This window comes from Apodemus sylvaticus, chromosome 22, assembly GCF_947179515.1.
Source record: "Apodemus sylvaticus chromosome 22, mApoSyl1.1, whole genome shotgun sequence".
Taxonomy (NCBI): Eukaryota; Metazoa; Chordata; class Mammalia; order Rodentia; family Muridae; genus Apodemus; species Apodemus sylvaticus.
The window spans coordinates 20,130,846-20,150,187 of record NC_067493.1 but is presented as its reverse complement, the minus strand read 5'-3'; the positions used below and the strand labels follow the sequence as shown (position 1 = coordinate 20,150,187).

The 19,342-nt window shown below is 45.0% G+C and overlaps 1 protein-coding gene across 1 annotated transcript; it reads right to left on the bottom strand.

The window, feature by feature from the left end:
* Window positions 1-5,434: 5,434 nt before the first annotated feature.
* Window positions 5,435-16,787, bottom strand: Ccl25 (C-C motif chemokine ligand 25). Its single transcript, XM_052168396.1, has 6 exons — window positions 16,721-16,787; window positions 16,470-16,592; window positions 12,590-12,707; window positions 12,378-12,499; window positions 8,078-8,174; window positions 5,435-5,962 (listed from the first exon to the last, which is right to left on the bottom strand). Exons 1-6 carry the CDS (start codon window positions 16,761-16,763, stop codon window positions 5,929-5,931), a joined length of 537 nt encoding a protein of 178 aa, XP_052024356.1. The 5' UTR covers window positions 16,764-16,787; the 3' UTR covers window positions 5,435-5,928.
* Between the last annotated feature and the right edge of the window lie 2,555 nt (window positions 16,788-19,342).

Below are 19,342 nucleotides of genomic sequence, written 5' to 3'. Positions count from 1 at the left end.
CTGACGCTGGAGGATCTCAAGATGAAGGCCAGCCTATGCCCAGTGAATCACTGTCTCAAAAAACAAAAACAAAAAGCAAAAACAAAAAAAATAGGAGCTGTCGAGATGGCTCAGTTGTGCTTGTCAGACAAGCATGAGGACCTGAGTTTGATCCCTAGAACCCACACTTTAAAAATTAAATAAAACATAAGACATGTTGCATGCACCTGTAATCCTAGCACTGAGGAGACAGACACAGACAGATCCCTAGGGTTCAATGGCCAGACAGTCTAACCTAACTGGTGATCCCTGGGCCAAATAAGAGACTCCAGCTCAATAAAAATCAGGAGTGGGGAGGGGTAGCTGGTCAGATGGGTCAGGGAGAAGGCACTTGCCATCCAACTTGATGACCTGAGTTCGATCCCCAGTACCCTCATGGTGAAAGAAAAGAACCGACTCCTGCAAATGTCCTCTGACTTATACAACTGTGTTGTGGCATATGCCCCACACTCACATGTGCACGCACATACACACTTTAAATTTTAATCATTTTTTAAGGCATGGTTTCTCTGTGTATCCCTTGCTGTCCAGGAACTCAGTATAGAGACCAGGCTGGCTTCAAACTCACAGAGATCCTCCTGCCTCTGCCTTTGCTGGGATTAAAAGTATAACTGGCATGGAACTGCCACCAGCAATAGTGGTTTGCTGTTGTTATTGTTGTTTTGTTTATTTGTTTGTTTTTGAGACAGAGTCTCATTATGCAGCCCTAGAAGGCCTGGAACTTGATATGTAGACCAGATTGGTCTAACACTCATAGAGATATGCCTGTCTGTCTCTGCCCTCTGAATGCTAAGAGTAAAGGTCTGTGCCAAAATTCCATGCCACATTTTTTTTTTAATTCTTTGCTATTCTTGATAACAAAGAAACTCAGGAAATACAATGTTTTTTTGTTATTGGTTTTTTTGTTGTTGTTGTTGTTGTTCTTATTTTTGGTTTTTCGAGACAGGGTTTCTCTGTGTAGCCCTAATTGTCCTGGAACTCACTCTGTAAACCAGGCTGGCCTCAAACTCAGAAATTCGCCTGCCTCTGCCTCCCAAGTGCTGGGATTAAAGGCCTGTGCCACCACAGCCCGGCTACAATTTATTATTTTTTTTTTAAGAAAAAGAAAGGAAAATGAGAAGAGGATGTTGAGGTGGATGGTGGAGAGGGTGGGTCTTGGAGAAGTTAAAGGGAAGGGTCAGTAGTGAATATGAACAAAATATATTGCATATTTGTATGGAATTCTCAAAGAATTAATAAAGTATATTTTTTAAAAGAAACAAACAAAAAGGGTAGATAGTGTCCTGAAGAGCAACATCCATGTTGTACACACACACACACACACACACACACATACACACACACACAGGTAAAACACATCAAGGGCAGGAATGATGGTTCCATCCCCAGCACTGCATAAACTGAGCATGGTAGTGCACAAATACAATCTCAGCACTCAGACCATGGAGGCAAGAGGATCAGAGATTCACCATCATCCTCAACTACGTAGTGAGAATACGGCCAGCCTGAGATACAGGAGACTGTCTCTCAACAAGAAAAAAAAGCAGATTTGGCTGGGGATGGCTCGATGATAAAGTGATGATTGAAAATTACTTTAAGGTGAACAAGGCTTGGATTCTATCCCAACAACAACAACAACAACAAAAAGGTAAAGAACAAAAATTAAATCTACACATTTTACCCCTCCCCCCAAAAAACAAGACAACAACAACAACAAAAAAAAATGTAGAGTTGATCCAGTCCCCACAGGGCACAAGGAAGTGCCAAGACATCTACTGCAACCCTGCCGCCCTCACCCAGATTCCAGAGGAGGAGGAGGGTCACTGCATTGCAGGAAGCAAGCGGTGGAGTGAGTAGACGGGAGAGAAAGAAGCAAGGAATAGATGGTGGGAAAATGGAACATGAAGAGAAGCTGAGCAGTTGTTGTGCTGTGAAGGGAGGCAGACATGGCAACACAAAGTGGCTGTCTTAGTTGGGGTTTCTATTCCTGCACACACATCATGACCAAGAAGCAAGTTGGGGAGGAAAGGGTTTATTGAGCTTACACTTCCACACTGCTGTTCATCACCAAAGGAAGTCAGGACTGGAACTCAAGCAGGTCAGGAAGCAGGAGCTGATGCAGAGGCCATGGAGGGATGTTCCTTACTGGCTTGCTTCCCCTGGCTTGCTCAGCCTGCTCTCTTATAGAACCCAAGACTACCAGCCCGGGGATGGCGCCATCCACAAGGGGCCTCCCCCCTTGATCACTAATTGAGAAAATGCCCCACAGCTGGATCTCATGGAGGCATTTCCTCACCTGAAGCTCCTTTCTCTGTGATAACCCCAGTCTGTGTCAAGTTGACACACGAAACCAGCCAGTACAGTGGCTGCTATTCTCTCTCTGGGAAATGGTAAATCACACTGTCCATCAATAGCAAACACTAGTGCCAGTGAGCCTATGCCCTCCTCCTTTGAGAAAACCAACCACTGAGTGAGTCAGTGTGACTCACAGAGCTGCACCCTAGAGCAGGAAAAATCAATACGTGCAGAAGGGAGACCCACAACTGACTTACCTGTCCTGCTGGGTGTACTCTCATCATTGGCTAATCGCTCCAGTTGCCTGTGGTGGAGGTCCAACCATGAGACTAGAGGACTCTATGCTGAATTACAGCTTCTCTCTGCTGGGTTTAACTTTCACCAAAGATTTATTTCCTTTGGAATCTTTGGGTTGCACAAAATCTGAAGACACCCAGAGGTCCCACCCACCATGCGGCCCACTGAATCATGAGCCGCTATGTTGTGCAAGTGCTGGGTGAGGAGACAAGAGAGAAAGAAACAGAATGGTTTGAGCACTATGAGGAGAGGATGGTCTGGACGCATGAGGGTTGAGGAACAGCTTGGTATGAGCAACCTGCAAGGCCATACGAGGCCATGTTGAAATCCTGGCCCATGCTGCCTCTGAGGTCCATGGATATGCAGCAGCAGAGGTCTATGCAGATGCCCATATTAACACCCAAGTCCATGGCTGGGCTGCTACCAAGGGCTATGCAGAGCTGGCCCCCACCCCCTCCCTGGCTGTAGCACTTGGGAGAGTGGGGTCCCACATCTCATCTACCATGCAGTAAGTGACATGGGTGAAGGAGAAATCCACCCCTCCCACTACTTTTGGCAAGGCAAAAGAGCTGGTCTGCCCCTCCCAGCTGTAGTACTCAGGAGAGCACACACCCTGCACCTCATCTGTGTAACACAGTAGAACTGACCCTGGTGGCAAGGACATGGGTGAGCCAGCCCGATGGGCATGAGATCAGGAGAGCAGGCTCTGGCCCATGTCAGCTGCAGCACTGGTTGAACTAGAGTGGTGCTAGAGAGCTCACCATGGTGTTATGGGTGCAGAGGAGCTGCCAAGCTGACTAGCTCAGCTACCACCCAGACCCAGACCCAGGGCTCTAAGAAGGCCCACCCCAATAGCTACCCCATCTATGAACTGCTGGAAGATGTAAAGGAGATAGTCCCGCAGACCCAAAGCTACAGGATCTCTGACATGGGACAACAACAGGATATCTGGGAAGAGCCCCTGTGAGGATCCAGTATTGATAGTGTAGCAAGAGCTAGAGGCTTCAGAGCAGACCAATGACTCATTGCAATGATCATTTGCAAGTAAAGTGGTGTGGATAAAACAGTATACTGTATGACACGGTGTGACACACTACAGCTTCCACAACAAGATGTTTTCTGGTTGTTTGTTGTTACTTTCTTTTGAGGAAGAGGTTGCAGGGGCAGATACAAGGGGATGGAGAGATGAGTGGGACTGGGGTACTTGATGGGAAATTCACAAAGAATCATAAAAGCTTTTCTTCAAGCAGTGTAGTTAAAGAGGACCTTGAACTTCTGATCTTCCTACCTTCACCTCCTTGGTGCTCATTATGCAGGGGTAGAGATGAAACCCAGGGCTTTGTGAATACTAGACAATAACTCTGTTAGATGAACCATGTCTCTGGCCCCTAGCAGCAACTTTTGCTCTTACAGTTGGTCTCTTGGCCCCAAGTGCTAATACAAAGCTTCCTGCATGGAGCTGAGTTTCCTGCTTGTGTCAAGATTAGTCACAAGGAAAAGTGAGCCACTGATTAGATTTCTGTTCTACCCCCTCATGAGCCAAACAGGGCAGAAAGGTTGAAAGTGAAGTTAATAATCAATCATGCTATGTGGAGACACTGCCATAAAAATATTTAACTGTGAAGTTCAAAGAGTTTACAAGTTGGCAAACAACATCTGTGTGCCAGGAAGATAGTGCATCCCTGTTCCATGACACTTTTCCTGGGGAGTTGGGAACAAATGCCTACTTACCACAGATCAAAGTAACACTACCACCAAAGTTGGTCTTGACAAGCCAGTAAGTTTACTGCGGTTACTTACAGGAGCATGTATGACAGAAAGGCAGCTGCATCGCTGAAAGCCCATCCTGGCCTGAGTACCTACTCACAAAACCTGCAATTCTTTTTGTTTCTGAGACAGGGTTTCTCTGTATAGCCCTGGCTGCCCTGGGAACTCACTCGGTAGACCAGTCTGGCCTCGAACTCAGAAATCCGCCTGCCTCTGCCTCCCAAGTGCTGGGATTAAAGGCGTGTGCTACCACCACCCAGCTAAAACCTGCAAATCTGTCTTGTCTCTTCTCCTAGCAGTATTCACTGCTGCCTGTATAACCTTTGCAGAAGGGGCCCTTATTCATCAGGTAAGTTTCAGGGACTTCCTGACACCTGTGAGCCACTAACTTTTTGAATCTTAAGGAGCCTCCCTCCAAGATGCACATGGAGATCACAGGATAAACTCAGGTGTCAACCTTCACCTTACATCTTGCTTGAAATGGGGTCTCTCGCTCACTGCTGCAGGGCTACAGATAAAACCCAGGGCTTTGTGAGTACTAGACAATAACTCCAGGGGTTCTCCTCTTTCCAACATCTTACTATGGGAGTTCTGGGATTATAAACACACTCATATCCTCACACTTGCATAGTGAACTCTTTATCCCTGAATCATCTCCTCAGTCCCGTTTTGGTTTAGTTTTTGATATTTTTTTTGAGACAGGGTCTTGCTTTGTATCCCAAGCTAGCCTCAAACATGCACTGTAGCCCAGGCTTGCCTCAAGCATGTTATTATCCTACCTTAGACTCCTTGAGCAACACCAATCCTAGATTATTTATAACCTTTGTAACATCCTATAGAATAATCAAGAAATATAAGGACTGCTTCCCAGAGTGTTAATAGATGATGACTTAGCAAAGATGGCTAAATAAACAAGGTGGTGGGAGTCACAGGAACCCTGATTTATAGCAGGTAAGTCAGAAGTACAGGTACTACCCCCCTGAGGGCATACTATACACCAGACATCACTCTCAGTAATTGCTTTTTAATAGCTTTTTAAATTTTTATTTGTTAATTCTTTAACCATTTTGCATATGTAGGCATTTGACCATTTTTACACACTCACTATCCTCTTGTTCCTCTCTCTACTGCTAATAGAGGATAATGTCTTCTTCCTAATAATCCCCTCCTACCAAACTATTCATACCTTTGTTCTTTCATACGTGGCCATTGCATTTAATTAGGGTTGCTTGACTGGGCACAGGTGAGGGATTACATACTGGACTATGGGCAATTTACTCAAGCCACACTTCAGAAAAAAAAAAGACTCCCTTCTCCCAGCAATCATCAATAGCCAATAGCTCCTCGGGGAGTGGTAGGACCTTTAACATAGTGGGTCCTTCCTCGTACATGCTGAGATGTTAGTGGGTCCGGTCTTGTGCAGGTAACAGTAGCTTCAATGAGTTTATTGGCACTGTCGTGCCTAGAAGACAGCACATCAGCAGACTCCTCCTCCAATCCTCCAGCTGGTGCTTACTCTGAGTAGCTAACTTAATTGTTGGTCTTTCTGGACACCATCACCATCCTGTGAAATAAACAATGTGTAGAGAGCCTTATTGGGGTGCCGTCCCACCTGGTAGGACATTGGCCAAGGACAAGGCTTCAGGCAGGAATCTGGCATTAGGGCATGATAGGGAAGTTAAGTTCAGGCAGGAATCTGACATTGGGCTATAATAGGGAAGTAGGGTGAAACAGAAGTGGGCTTCAGGCAAGATTTTGGGCTTGGACAAGGAGGTGGGCTCGAGTATTTTGGTCATTCTTACACACCCTTGGAAACTACTGTCACTGTGGAGTAATCAAGGGACTTTGCTTATTGCCTCGAGTATTTGTGTTTACTGTCTTGCTTGTTCCTCATTGCACTACTATTGCCCTTAGTAATTAAAATGGTATAAAAGAGGATTGGAAAAAATTAAGCCGGCCTTCAGTCTCAGAATTGACTGGGGTCATGCTGCAGCACTGTCTGTCTCCTTCTTTTCAATCCTCACTCCTGAACTGGAGGACCTGTTTGTTGACTGACTGAGCAGGCTTGGTCAGCAATGCTAGTAATGTTTCCCTTCTACAAATGGGAAAACTGGGGCTCTGAGAGTTTGAGTGTTCAATGGATCAGTTTCATATGGCTGTACCCATGGAATCATATGTAATCTGCACATATGATTACAAGAGGTAAGAGGGAGAAAGGAGAGGCTTAGGAGTGCGGCTCAGCTGGTAGAGTGATTCCCTGGCTTGCTGTTCTACCCACCCACCCCCCCCCCAGCCCTGCATAAAGCAGTGTGGTAGCACATGCCTGTGACCACAGCACTTGGTGTTAAAGACAGGAAATTAGAAGTTCAGGGGCATCCTTGGCTACAAGGGGAGTCTGGGCCAGCTTGGGATGCATGAGACCCTGTTTGGAAAAAACAGAAAGGAATGAAGAAGAAGGGAGGAAGAAAGGAGAGGGGAAGGAGGCAAGATGATTCAGCATTTGCCACCAAGGCTAACAACCTGAATTCCGTCAGAAACCTATATTGTAGAAAGTGAGAATTGACTCCTGAAAATTATCCTATGACCTCCAACTGGAAACACAGTTTATGTGCACGTGCTTGGATACACACACATACACACACACACACACACACACACAGAGAGAGAGAGAGAGAGAGAGAGAGAGAGAGAGAGAGAGAGACGAGACTGTGGCAATTTTGGTTTATTTTAAAAACACAAAAATATAAGAATGTGCTTTTGAGGGATTTTTTGTTTTTTGGTTGGTTGGTTGGTTGGTTGCTTGTATTTTTGAGATAGGGTTTCTCTGTATAGCCCTGGCTGTCCTGGAACTCACTCTGTAGACCAGGCTGGCCTCGAACTCAGAAATCTGCCTGCCTCTGCCTCCCAAGTGCTGAGATTAAAGCTGTGTGCCACCACTGCCCATCTGTGCTTTCATTTTAATCCCAGGTAGATGAATGTAAGGCTGCTTCAGATTGTCTTCAGGAACTGACCATGATTTGTCTCATGCTCTAGCAGAGGCATGATTTTGCCAGCTGCAGCTAGGTTCTGTGATTGTGTGACCTCTGGAATTTTGGGAACTTTTTAGAGGGTATATAAATGCTAGGGTACCTAAAAGTAAGGTTGGTTGTTGGTCGTTCAAGGAAATTAGTTCCAGTTTGTTAGTATTTGTGCACAAAGAAGAAACAAAAGGAAAGACATTAGACTCAGAGATCTCTATTTCTCTCTCCCCTCTATCCTTCTTTCTGTCTAGTGCTAGGAGGTAAAATTAGAAGCAGGGTGATAAAGGGTGGGTGGAGAACCCAAAAGTAGCAAAGACCAGCTGCAAACACACACACATGCAGTGAGTCAATCAATGTAAACATTTTTTAAAAGGAAGAATGGAAAGTAGAAAAAAGGGGGAAGGAAAGAAGGGAAGAGAGAGAGCAAATAGTAAGAGGTATGAGAAGACACTTTCTGTTTGCTTAGAGTTGATCAGCTCTTGGTCCACCCCCATGGTTTTCACATTTGGATTTATTGATGCTCCCTACACCAGGTAAAGGGATGGACAGCCACCTAGGAAGTGTAGGGTATGGTGTAGGGTATGACCACAGCCTAGAGTAAGGCCCCTGTTCCTAAGGGTAAATCTGGAAGAAGGTCCCATGATCTAGATAGTCTTTACCTGGAATGACCGAGGGTAGCATTCCTCATGCTTGTATTGTTGGGGTTCTCCACCTTGGACTTCATATGGTTTGACTTCTTCCTTTCAGTCTGAGAGTCTGTTGGAAAGTAGAGAGAAAATGAGATAAGTGTTCCAACGAAAGTTGTAGAGATGGCTCAGTGGTTAAGGTTACTTGTTGCTCTTACAGAGGACTGGGGTTGGATACCTTCTGATGCCCTCTTCTGGCCTTCACTGGCACCAGGCCCACTTATGGTACACACACTTAAAAGCAAACACGCATACACAAAATTAAAATAAATGAATTTTAAATTATTATTTTTTAATAAAGGAATTCTAACAACTAGGCATGGTGCTATAAATCTGTAGTCCCAGCACAAGGCTGAAACAATGTGATAAAGTTTGAGTCAGCTTGTGCTACATAGCTAGGTCATAGCCAGCCAGGGTTACATAGTGATAGCTTTTGTGGCAGTTCCTTCTGAGTTTTTCTTAGATGAAAAACTATTAAGACACAACTTATAGGGAGGTGAAGCAACAGGGTGTGCTGAGGAGTGAAACACATTAGAAAACTCATTAGGTTCAGGAAGTAAACAATTGAGTAGCTCCAGAGAGACCTGAAACTGATCAGATCCACTTTGGCACTCTATTCCCAAAGGAAAGACAGCTTCAAAACATTCAAATTTAGCTAAGCAAGTGAGGCACAGACCAGCCAAGCCTCCTGGAAGAGACACTCTCCAACTTGCTTAGCTGCCTGCAGGGTGTCCAGTGTACTGCCACTTTTCTGCTTTCTTGAACCAGGTGGGGTGAGTTTTGATTAAGGTATGTTTGAGTCATTTTGCAAGTAACTCCTCACCCCTATTTCTGTAAGTAACCCCAGTAGAATTCATTGGTTCCTCAAGTTGTATTTTGGTGCATGTGGCTCACAACCATCTGTAATGGGATCCAGTGCCCTCTTCTGGTATGTTTGAAGATAGCTACAGTATACTCATATACAAAAATAAAAAATAAATAAATGACACTTTAACAAAAACTTCAAAAAGAAAGATAAAAAAGAAAAAAAGAAAGAATCTCATCAACCCTGAGCTTGCCCCAAGATCAGGCCACAGAATTCCACCAAGCCCTAAATTTGCCCAGAGTTCAGACCACAATTATTCCCACCAATCACAGGTCATTCTGGAAAGCTCTGCCTTCCCGCTCTTAGAAACCCTATATAAGCCTGTCTCCTACCCAGTTCACGCTGCTTCTCACCCACGAAGAAGAAGCCACCCTCCTCCTGTGTCTTTTTCAATAAATGTCCTGTTTGAGGTTTGTTGTGTAGTATGACTATGATAATCCTTGGCTCCTAATTGCCAGGATACCTTTCCCCTCTGAACTATAACACAGTGCGCATGTGTGCGCATGCATTTTTTCTCACACGTGTGGGTTCATTGGAATATGTGCACATGTGCACATAGAATCATAAATTATCCTCTATCGCTCTTTGGCCTTATTCACTGAAGCAGGGTCTCTCAGTTAAACCCAGAGCTGCCAGCTTATTATGTGAAACACATGTCTCCATGCTCTGAGGCTAGAAATATAGAAAAACCACCACACCCACCCAACGTTTATATGGATTTCTTAGGATACAAACTCCATACTTTGGATGTGAAGCATTTTAACAGGTGAGATATCTTCTTAGCCCCTGGGGAAAAAAAACTTAACTCTTTAATTAAAACAAGGATGTAATGGGAAAGAAAGCATAGTTGGTAAAGTGCTTATCATAAAAGCCTGAGGACCTGAGTTCTATCCCTAGCATCCATGTAGAAATCCAGGTGTGGTAGTATGAATTTGTAATTCCAGCACTGATGAGGCAGAAAGCCAAATGTCTTGAGTTCACTGACCGATGAGCCTAATTGGCAAGCCCCACATCCCAGTAAGAGACCTGGTCTCAAAAAACAAGGTTTAGTCAGGTGTGGTGGCACACAACTTTAATTCAGTACTTGGAAAGCAGAGTGGGCAGATCTCTCTGAGTTCAAGGCCAACCTGCTCTATATAGTGAGTTCCAGGACAGCCATGACTACATTGTCTCAAAACAACAACAACAACAACAACAACAACAAACCAAAAACAAACAAATAAAAAACAAGATAGAGAGGCCGGAAGAGAATTGTTCAGTAGGTAAGAGTGCTTGCTCTGTGGTGAACCTGAGGACCTGAGCTTGACCCTCATGCCCTGTACAAACTATGCTGTTTCACAGCACCATGTGAGGGTCCAAAGGAGGAAAACAACCAGCAGCCCTATGCAGGCTAATCCCAGTGGACCGCAGGAAGGACTAGCATGGTACGATAGCCTAAAGGGTGCAGCAGTGACACATGCATCTGTGGTAACCAACAGCTCGTTAATCTAGAACGTCTCAAAAAGAACAAAATCATGCCTGGTACTGGAAGCCTACCCAACTAACCAGTGAAATCATGGCTCTTGGAAAAGAACCTAAAAATGCCACTCTCCTAAGCCAACACAATCCCTAACTATATTCTAAATATTTGTCCTTATACCCACAGAGAAATGCAGTTTTCACCCCTCATGAAGGACACTTCTTGATGTAACAGCAACCACTCCAGAGTTGGTTGTGCCTAGTCCCAGTGGACACATCTACAATAAGGCTCAGGAACCATTGTGGAAGAGGGGGCATAAAGATTTTAAAAGGCAGGGGACCTGGGAGTTTGCAAAAATAGACATGCTAATGTAGATGGGGGAAAGGTGGACCCCAGAGGGCCTTATCCCTAGACTAAAGAATTCTGAGAGTAAGAGAAATGGTCTACTCCATGGAAAAGCATATAAATTAGTCATCTAATACAAAATGGTCATCCCTGAAATATAAGTAATATTATACAGACTGATAAGGTTTTATTAATATATTTAAGAATGTATTATTTCAGGGTTGGAGAGATGGCTTAGTGGTTAAGAGCACTGACTGCTCTTTTGAAGGTCCTGAGTTCAAATCCCAGCAAACACATGGAAGCTCAGAAGCATCCGTAACAAGATCTGACTCTTTTGAAGTGTCTGAGGACAGCTACAGTGTACTTACATATAATAAATAAATAAATAAATCTTTTTTAAAAAAGAATGTATTATTTCATAACAATTAATGAAAAAAAGAGGTCCTGAATTTGAAAGAGGGCAAGGAGGAGCATGTAGGAGAGTTAAGAGGGAGGAAAGGGAAAGGGAAAATGATGTAATTATTTTAATCTCGAAAAATAAGAGAACAAAAATTTTGGATTTTTGAGACAGGGTTTCTCTGTGTAGCCCTGACTGTCCTAGAACTCACTCTGTAAACCAGGTAGCTTCAAACTCACAGAGTTCTGCCTGCCTTTACCTCTTGAGTGCTGGGATTAAAGGCATGTACCACTACTACCTGGCCAAGAAAAAACAAGTTTTAATAAGGCATGGCTGCACACGCCTATACTTTTAGTTTTGGGAGATGGAGACAGGCAGAGCCTAGAGCTCACTGGTCAGCCAGCTTAGTCAAAATGACAAGCTTCCCATTCAGTGGGAGACCCTTTCTGTAGGCAGTAAAGCCTGGAGCAATAAAGCTTTATTATTATAAAAGACCACTGTACTAGCTGGTATTGTGTCAAGTTGACACAGGCTGGGGTTAGCCCAGAGAAAGGAACTTCAAGTGAGGAAATGCCTCCATGAGATCAGGCTGTAAGGCATTTTCTCAATTAGTGATTAAAGAGGGAGGGCCCCTTGTGGGTGGTACCATCCCTGGGCTGGTGCTCTTGAGTTCTATAAGAAAGCAGGCTGAGCAAGCCAGAGGAAGCAAGCCAGTAAGAAACATCTCTCCATGGCCTCTGCATCAGCTCCTGCTTCCTGACCTGCTTGAGTTCCAGTCCTGACTTCCTTTAGTGATGAACAGCAGTGTGGAAGTGTAAGCTCAATAAACCCTTTCCTCCCCAGCTTGCTTCTTGGTCATGGTGTCCGTGCAGTAATGGAAACCCTGACTACGACAGTCACCATAGACAGAGCTGTTGCATATTCATTTGCATGCAGCACACACACACACACACCAAAGACAAATTGGAAGAATTAGAGATGAATCTTAGTGGTAGAACACTTTCCCAGAATGCTCAAGGGACTGGATTCAATGCACAATACTAAAAGGGGGAAAAAGTAGAAAGCTATTGAGGAAGGTTACCTGAGGTTGACTGCTGGTTCACAGGAGATTATATATATATATATATATATATATATATATATATATATATATATATATATATATATAGTTTTTCTTCCTGAGATGTTGGCCTGAGTTCTTACCTACCTGAGGTGCTCTTCTGGGGATTGTGGACTGGCTTTTTCCTAGCTGTCAAGATCTTCATTGCCCTCTTCACATCCTTGTCCTCTGGATTCCCACACACTACTACTTTCTGGCGGAAGTAGAATCTACAGAGGGTGGAAAAATGGATGCCAAGTTAGGATATGAGGATCTAAAGCAAGCATGACACCCTCCCAGCAAAGGGAGGTCCTGCTCACATCACAGCACGTAGGTTGCAGCTTCCACTCACTTCCTGCTGATGATAGTTCCTAGCATGCCGGAGAATATTCCATTTGACCTTGGGTTGGTAACCCAAGCAGCAGTCTTCAAAGGCACCTACAGAGCAAGTGAGATGACTCAATGGGAAAAGGTTCGTGCCAGCTAAGTTCAATCCCCAGGAACCACAAAGTAGGAGCGAATCACAAATTATCCTCTGACCTCCATACACAAGTAGCAAGTGCATGCAGGTGCACACATGCATATGAGAACTGTAACACACAGAGTGTCACAAGCTCTAAGTGAGAACCTAACACTATTACTCTAATAAATGGACATAACAATAAACTGTCCCCTCTATTTTTATGCATAGCTCATAGGTTATACCCTCATCAGAGATGCTTCTTTTCATAGTAGATAGAGGTTATCCCAGAGACCCACAAATGATCAACTTTCAGGAAAAGAGACTGTGGAATTCCCAGATATAAATGAGACATCTATATTATAATCACTAGCCACAAGATCAAGGATTATCTCAGAAGAGTGGGGTCAGAAAAATTGTAAGACTCGGAGGAAGTGGACATCTTCAAGGAAAGAATCGTAGCTGGGCATGAGGAGGTCTTTGAAGTTGTAATGAGTGCACAAACCCACCCAAGATCAAGACAGTTAGAAAACAAACATGGGTGGATGGGTAGATAACCAAGCCAGCTCAGTCAGTCAACAGGGTCTCCAGGGAGGGAGGGAAGATTGAAAAGAAAAGGACAATTAGACAACACTGTAACATGACCCCAGCCAGTTTTGACGCTAAAGCGGGTTTTTTTTTTCCCCCAGTCTGCTTTTCTATCATTCTAGGCACATACAATGAATATGGTCAGTCCTAAGGCATAAACAAAGTAGTCAAGGAACAAACAAGGCATAAACAGATAGTTAAGGAACAAGCAAAGGCCCCAAGGTTACTATAATCAGAGTCTTAACAAGACCCATCAAGATACAGAGAACACACTCCTCAGCTGTATTCATCTTGAACCTACTTTCTTGACCTGTCCCAATGTCAAATTCCTGCCAAATTCCTAGAAGACAGTCCCAAAAGCTCACCAAAGGTAGAGCATACTAAGTCATAACCCTAGCTGAAGAGCTGTTGGAAACTGGTGGCTGCTAGGAGAGGCTCAGTTTTCTTCGAGGATATAGTCCCTGAAAGACTATCAGTGCTCTAGTAGATGACAGATCATGAAACTGGATGAGGAAAGGGGTGGGGGATGAAGTGATATTGGAGGAGAGGGGAATAGGAAATTGATTTGATCAAAATACATTTGCATATATGAAATTCTCCAAAAAAAAATCACAAAAAGATACCTGCAACCTGATGAGCCTTGATTCCAGGTATACATCACTAGCAGGATAACCACAGATGTGAACACACACACACACACACACACACAGAGAGAGAGAGAGAGAGAGAGAGAGAGAGAGAGAGAGAGAGACACCACCTTCTAGATACAGAGGTCAATAGGTTACCTGGGAAAGAAAGCTTCCTGGCGTGTTCTCAGCTCTTGATATGAATGCACTGGTGGGAATCGTAGAGTGTAGGTAGGCAAAGAAACAACCCAAAGTCCCTTCTATTTCTCCTCTGAGGTAGAGGAGGTGCACACCTGGGGAAAACCCAGTACAGCCCTAATTTCCCAAAAATGGTTAACCAAACATTGAGACACATGTGTATCTTTAAGCCCAGCTGGGGCAGAGGATAAGGAGTTTGAAGGCAATCTGAGCTACATGAGACCTGTCTCAAAGCACCTAGATGGCACTAGGACTGCTGGCAATGTGTTTGCCTAGCTTGCGTGAGGCCCTGGGTTGGATCCCCAGAAGTACATAAACTGGGTGTGGTAGTACATTCCTAGGATCCTAGCACCTGGGAAGTAGGACCAAGCAGATAAGAATTTCAAAATCATCCCCAGCTAGGAAGTTAGTTGGAGACCAGCCTGAGATATATGAGACCTTATCTTAATTTTAAAAATTAACTAGCAGTGTACAATTTTAATCCCAATACTCAGAAGGCAGAGGCAGGCAGAGCTCTGATTTCAAGGCTAGCATGGTCTACAGAGTGTATTTCAGCATAGCCAAGGCTATAAAAGAAAATACTGTCTCACAAAAAAAAATTTTTTTTTAATTAAAAAATTTTAAAGGCCACATATGTGGCGCATGCCTTTCCTTCCAGCACTCGGGAGAATCTCTACGCGTTTGAGGCCAGCCTGGTCTACACAGTGAGTTCCTGGGCAGTGAGTTATACACAGTGTAACAGCTCTTATCACCAAACCTGATAACCCGAGTTTGACCCTATGGGTTCACAGAGTGAAAGGAACAAACTTGAAAGTTACCCTGCTGTCTCCACATGGCCGCTGTGCACACTGGCCCATACACATGCACACAAGATAAAGAAATAAACGTAATTTGGATAAACACATAAACCGGTTATTCAACTTTTCTGATGATCTCAGCTCCATGTATGAGTCGGCCTGTCCCCACGGTCAACCAGCTTAAATCCCCTTTCCTCTCTACACCCATCTCAGTAGCTGCTAAGCTGACCTAACCATTCTTTGCTGACTCCCATTGGCCAAACAAAAGCTTAAAGAGTTCTTCTTGGTACCAAAGAGCCGTACAACACAGATGCGAATGAGACCTCAGTAGTGTTTCAACCTGGTGGGGGAAGGCAAAAATGTTATCTACACAGAAAAGAGGATGTGCTGAAGCTGGACAGGGTGTCCAAGGAGGAGGAGGGATGATTCTAGAAAGTTCTGAGGAGAGAAGGAGATGAATTTTAAAAAAGCTGATAAGACAGTGGGTTCCTCAATCTGAGGTCAAGGAGAACCCAGCAGTGATTCAGAGACAGAGTTCATTTTCCTTGCTATCGCTCCACCTTGGCTCTTGGGGACAAGGGGCAGTGGTGTCAGATAAGAAATGGGGCTCCAGGGATCCTTGGCAGGTGTTTTCCAACACTGGGGGCCACTTTTCTCCCAGGATCAAAGGGCAGAGGTTGGGTGAGGTTCTGATAGTAGAATGGAAAAAAAATCCAAGCCTGGTCGTTCTACAGGTGCCCTGGAAGCTGGAAGGCATAGGACCTGGTAGAAGAGCAGACGAGGCAAGGCTGGGATCCTCCTGGTCCTCAACCTGACCTGGGATCTGGCCTTGGTACCTGCTGGGACGCCATGTTTTTTCAGAGATGAAGCACCCAGTGGCAGGACTCTGGGGGATGCTACATGCCAAGAATTGGCCTTGGGTAACTGAACCCTCCAGTACTCGCTTTCCAGGAGGGCAAGAAAGAAGACAAAGATGGTTCCCTGACCATGGGACTTGGGATATTTTTGCAGCTGGAAGTATTTTGCAGTTCATTGGATTCTTAAATCTTCATTCCTGCTTAGCATATGGGGAAACTGAGTCCCACAGAGAATAATCTTACCCCTTGCCTAGATTACACAGGGAAGAAAGACAGGGAATCAAATCTGGAGTCTTCAGGGTTCTGAGCTTAACCTCACTCGCATCCCTAACTATGCAGAAGAAGGACATCAAAATGCATTCCTGGCTTTCTGTGCATTCCTCCTCAGTTGGAATCCACCCTCTGATTCCTGCAGCCCCCCGACCCCCCCAAGCCTCTTCAATCTTGCAAAGAAAGCACTTCAGGATGAAAATGAGGATCTTGGAGCAAGTAGATGGGGCCACTTCATCTCTACCCATCCAGCTCTAGTAGTGCCAGGAATTCTTGCTATACGCAGCCTCCCAAGAGTCACCGAAGAGTTCAAAGGACACAGGATACAGGGAGATTTCAACCAGTGGAGAGGAGAAAGCAATATTCCAAAACCAGAGCAGGGTAAGTACAGCCAAAGAAAATACCTTGGGCATGAGCGATCGGCACCCAGGCCCCAACAAAGCAGGCAATCAGGCAGGCAAAAAGCCACCGTCTCATGATGAAGGCTAGATCTCCTCTCCCGGTACCTGAAGGTTTAATGGAGTCACCTATAAAAGTGGAAAGGGAGTGGAAGGGAGGACATCAGTATCTCAAGCGAGCCCCTGGAACTCTCTGAAAGAGAGGCAGATAGCAAAGGACTTGCTCTAGTCTCTGCTGTAGTCAGAAGAGGACTCACCTGTGCCTTTCTGGTCCCGAGAGCTCGTGTCTGCTTGTAGCATGGACTGCCTACGGGATCAATGAACTGGTTTCATTCTTTATAGTCAGAGCCCCACCCTGCAGTGACCTGCCCTCTCTCTCCTTTTCCCCTCCTGCTCCTCCTCTCTACCAGCTCTGTGAGACTTGGGACTGCTCTCTCCTGCAGACAGACTAAGTCCTATTTCACATCTGTCTCTCCAGCCTCATGAGCCTTGAGGCACTTTACATAACCAGACCTCTCAATCAGCATCCCCTCCCAATGCCTTATTACATGAGGTCCAATAAATGTCCCCAGTCCTCTCCCTTAAAAGCTGTTTGTTCTACCTCTCATGGACCCTTTTATAGTTAACTGGCTTTACATTATTTTTTTCTATTTTTTATTATTATTTTGTACATGAGAATGGGGCACACGCATAAACCATGGCATATCTGTGGGGTGAGGGGACAGCAATCTATTCTTTCCTTCCACCCTGTGGGTCTTGGGAATAGAACAAAGGTCGTCTGGTTTGGTGGCAGATTCCTTTACCCACTGAGCCAAGGAGCCATCTTGCCTTTTCTTGCTCTGTCTGTCCTGGCCTTAACATATTTTCCTGAAATTTCATAATTTCTTTCTTTCTTTTTCTTTACTTCTTTGTTTTGTTGTTGTTTGTTTTTTGTTTGTTTGTTTGTTTGTTTGAGACAGACTTTCTTTGTGTAACAGAACCCTGGCTGTCCTGGACTTGCTTTGTAGACCAGGCTTGTCTTGAACTCACAGAGATCCGATTGCCTCTGCCTCCCAAGTGTTGGAACATAATATCATTTTTTAATAGCCGAATAACATTCCAGTTGCTGGCACACTCTTAATAATTTTTTATTTGGGGGTTGGGGGCCTGAGAACCATGGTGATCTGGGGGCAACTTTGGAGAGTCAGTGGAGCTCAGGAATCATATCAAGGCCAGCAGGTTTAGCAGTAGACACCTTCAACCGTCTCCCTGTCTGGAAATGAAACTTTTTAACCACAACCCACGGGAAAGAAATCAATCTTCTGGTTTGGAATGTGAAGCCAGGATCCAGGTAACGGCATCTGCCGTCTGCAGGAAGCAGACAAGATTCATTTTGAAAGCATTTCTTCTTCCTTTTGGTTAACTTGACCCACAGGGGCATAGGAGCAAAGTGTTTAGGAAGATGGGGCGGGGCTGGACTGGGCGGAGAGGATACATCAGGAGGCCTGCCACAAGAACTCACAACTAATGGCTGTTAACTATTTTATCACCTGCATCCGCAGCTGGCTACACCAGTCCTCTCCCTGGTTATTTCTCACGCTCTGAACCTCTTGCTTTTTCCTGCTGTGTTTTGCCCTACTTAGTTGGGGGCCTTTTGCCCTCTCCCACCCCCAACCCCACTCCGCGGGGTCGTGGAGGGCGTTGTCCACCTGCAGGTAAATGAGGCTTAAGGCTGCGCTGGATGATTGGAGCTTAAAGCTCCAGACAGCCAAGGGAAAGCTTCGGTCTGCGTTTGAAGAATAGCACCAGGGACGAGTTTTAAACAACGGCATCTGAGGATGGGTCTCGATGGTGGAGATTTGAATAGTTTGCATGGACAGAGTTTACAGCCAGTTTCAACTGAAGAACTAAATAGAAGAGCTTGTGGTCCGGGGCGGTGCTTTCTGGGTGGGGCTTACTCCGGGGGCGTGGCATGCAAATCCAGCCACAGCCGCAATTGGAGTCTTCTTGTGGAGGGGATGCAAGCCCCCCCCCCAACCCCTACCCTTCAGATCCATGAGCTTCTCAGGTTCCTCGGCCTCTGGATCTGGGTGGGTGAGGCTGGGTTGGGACGCCCGCACCGCGTGGCTGCAAGCTTGGAGACGCAGCGTGGCAAACCCTGCTGAAGCCAAGGAATGTGTGTCTACTTTCCCAACTTGGGGGTCAGGGCTTGTCCCACCACACCCTTCTTGGGGAAGAGGAGAGGAAGTCTAAGCGAGTAGCTTTGTACAGGGACATATGTCCGCTCAAGATGTAGGTACAGGAGTGCGGGCAGGAGACAAGATGTTCAAAGGTCTTAAGGACTTGATTGAAGACAAAGTTCTCGGCTGGAAATGTGGAGTTGTAAGTGGCCTAGGATGTATGAAACTCAGGGTTCTAACGTTACCACCACATAAAACCACTGGTACACATCTGTAATCCCAGAATTTGGAGAGTCAGGTTTTAGAAAGAAAGAGAAAGAAAGAAAGAAAGAAAGAAAGAAAGAAAGAAAGAAAGAAAGAAAGAAAGAAAGAAAGAAAGAAAGAAAGAATAAATCAGGCCAGCCTGGTCTACAGAGTGAGTTCCAGGGCAGCCAGGACTCCACAGAGAAACCCCTGTTTCAGAAAAAAAAAAAAATCAGAAGTTCAAGACCAACCTAAATTCTCTCTTCTCTCTCTCTTCTCTCATCTCTCTCTCTCTCTCTAGCTCTAGCTCTCTCTCTCCCTCTCTCTCTCTAACACACACATATACACACTACATCACAATACACACACACACTGCATGGGTAGAAGAAACATCCGAATTCAAGGTCCTTCTGGACTGCAGTGAGTTCAGAGAGTTTAAGAGCAACTTAGCAAGAATCTGCCTTAAAATAACAAGTA

Coding starts and splice junctions, on each gene's coding strand:
- Ccl25 (XM_052168396.1), bottom strand. CDS start 16,763: ATGCTACAAGCAGACACGAGCTCTCGGGACCAGAAAGGCACAG. Junction 16,593..16,720: donor TCGGGACCAGAAAGGCACAG/GTGAGTCCTCTT, acceptor CCACTTTTATAG/GTGACTCCATTAAACCTTCA. Junction 12,500..12,589: donor TGCAACCTACGTGCTGTGAT/GTGAGCAGGACC, acceptor CACCCTCTGTAG/ATTCTACTTCCGCCAGAAAG.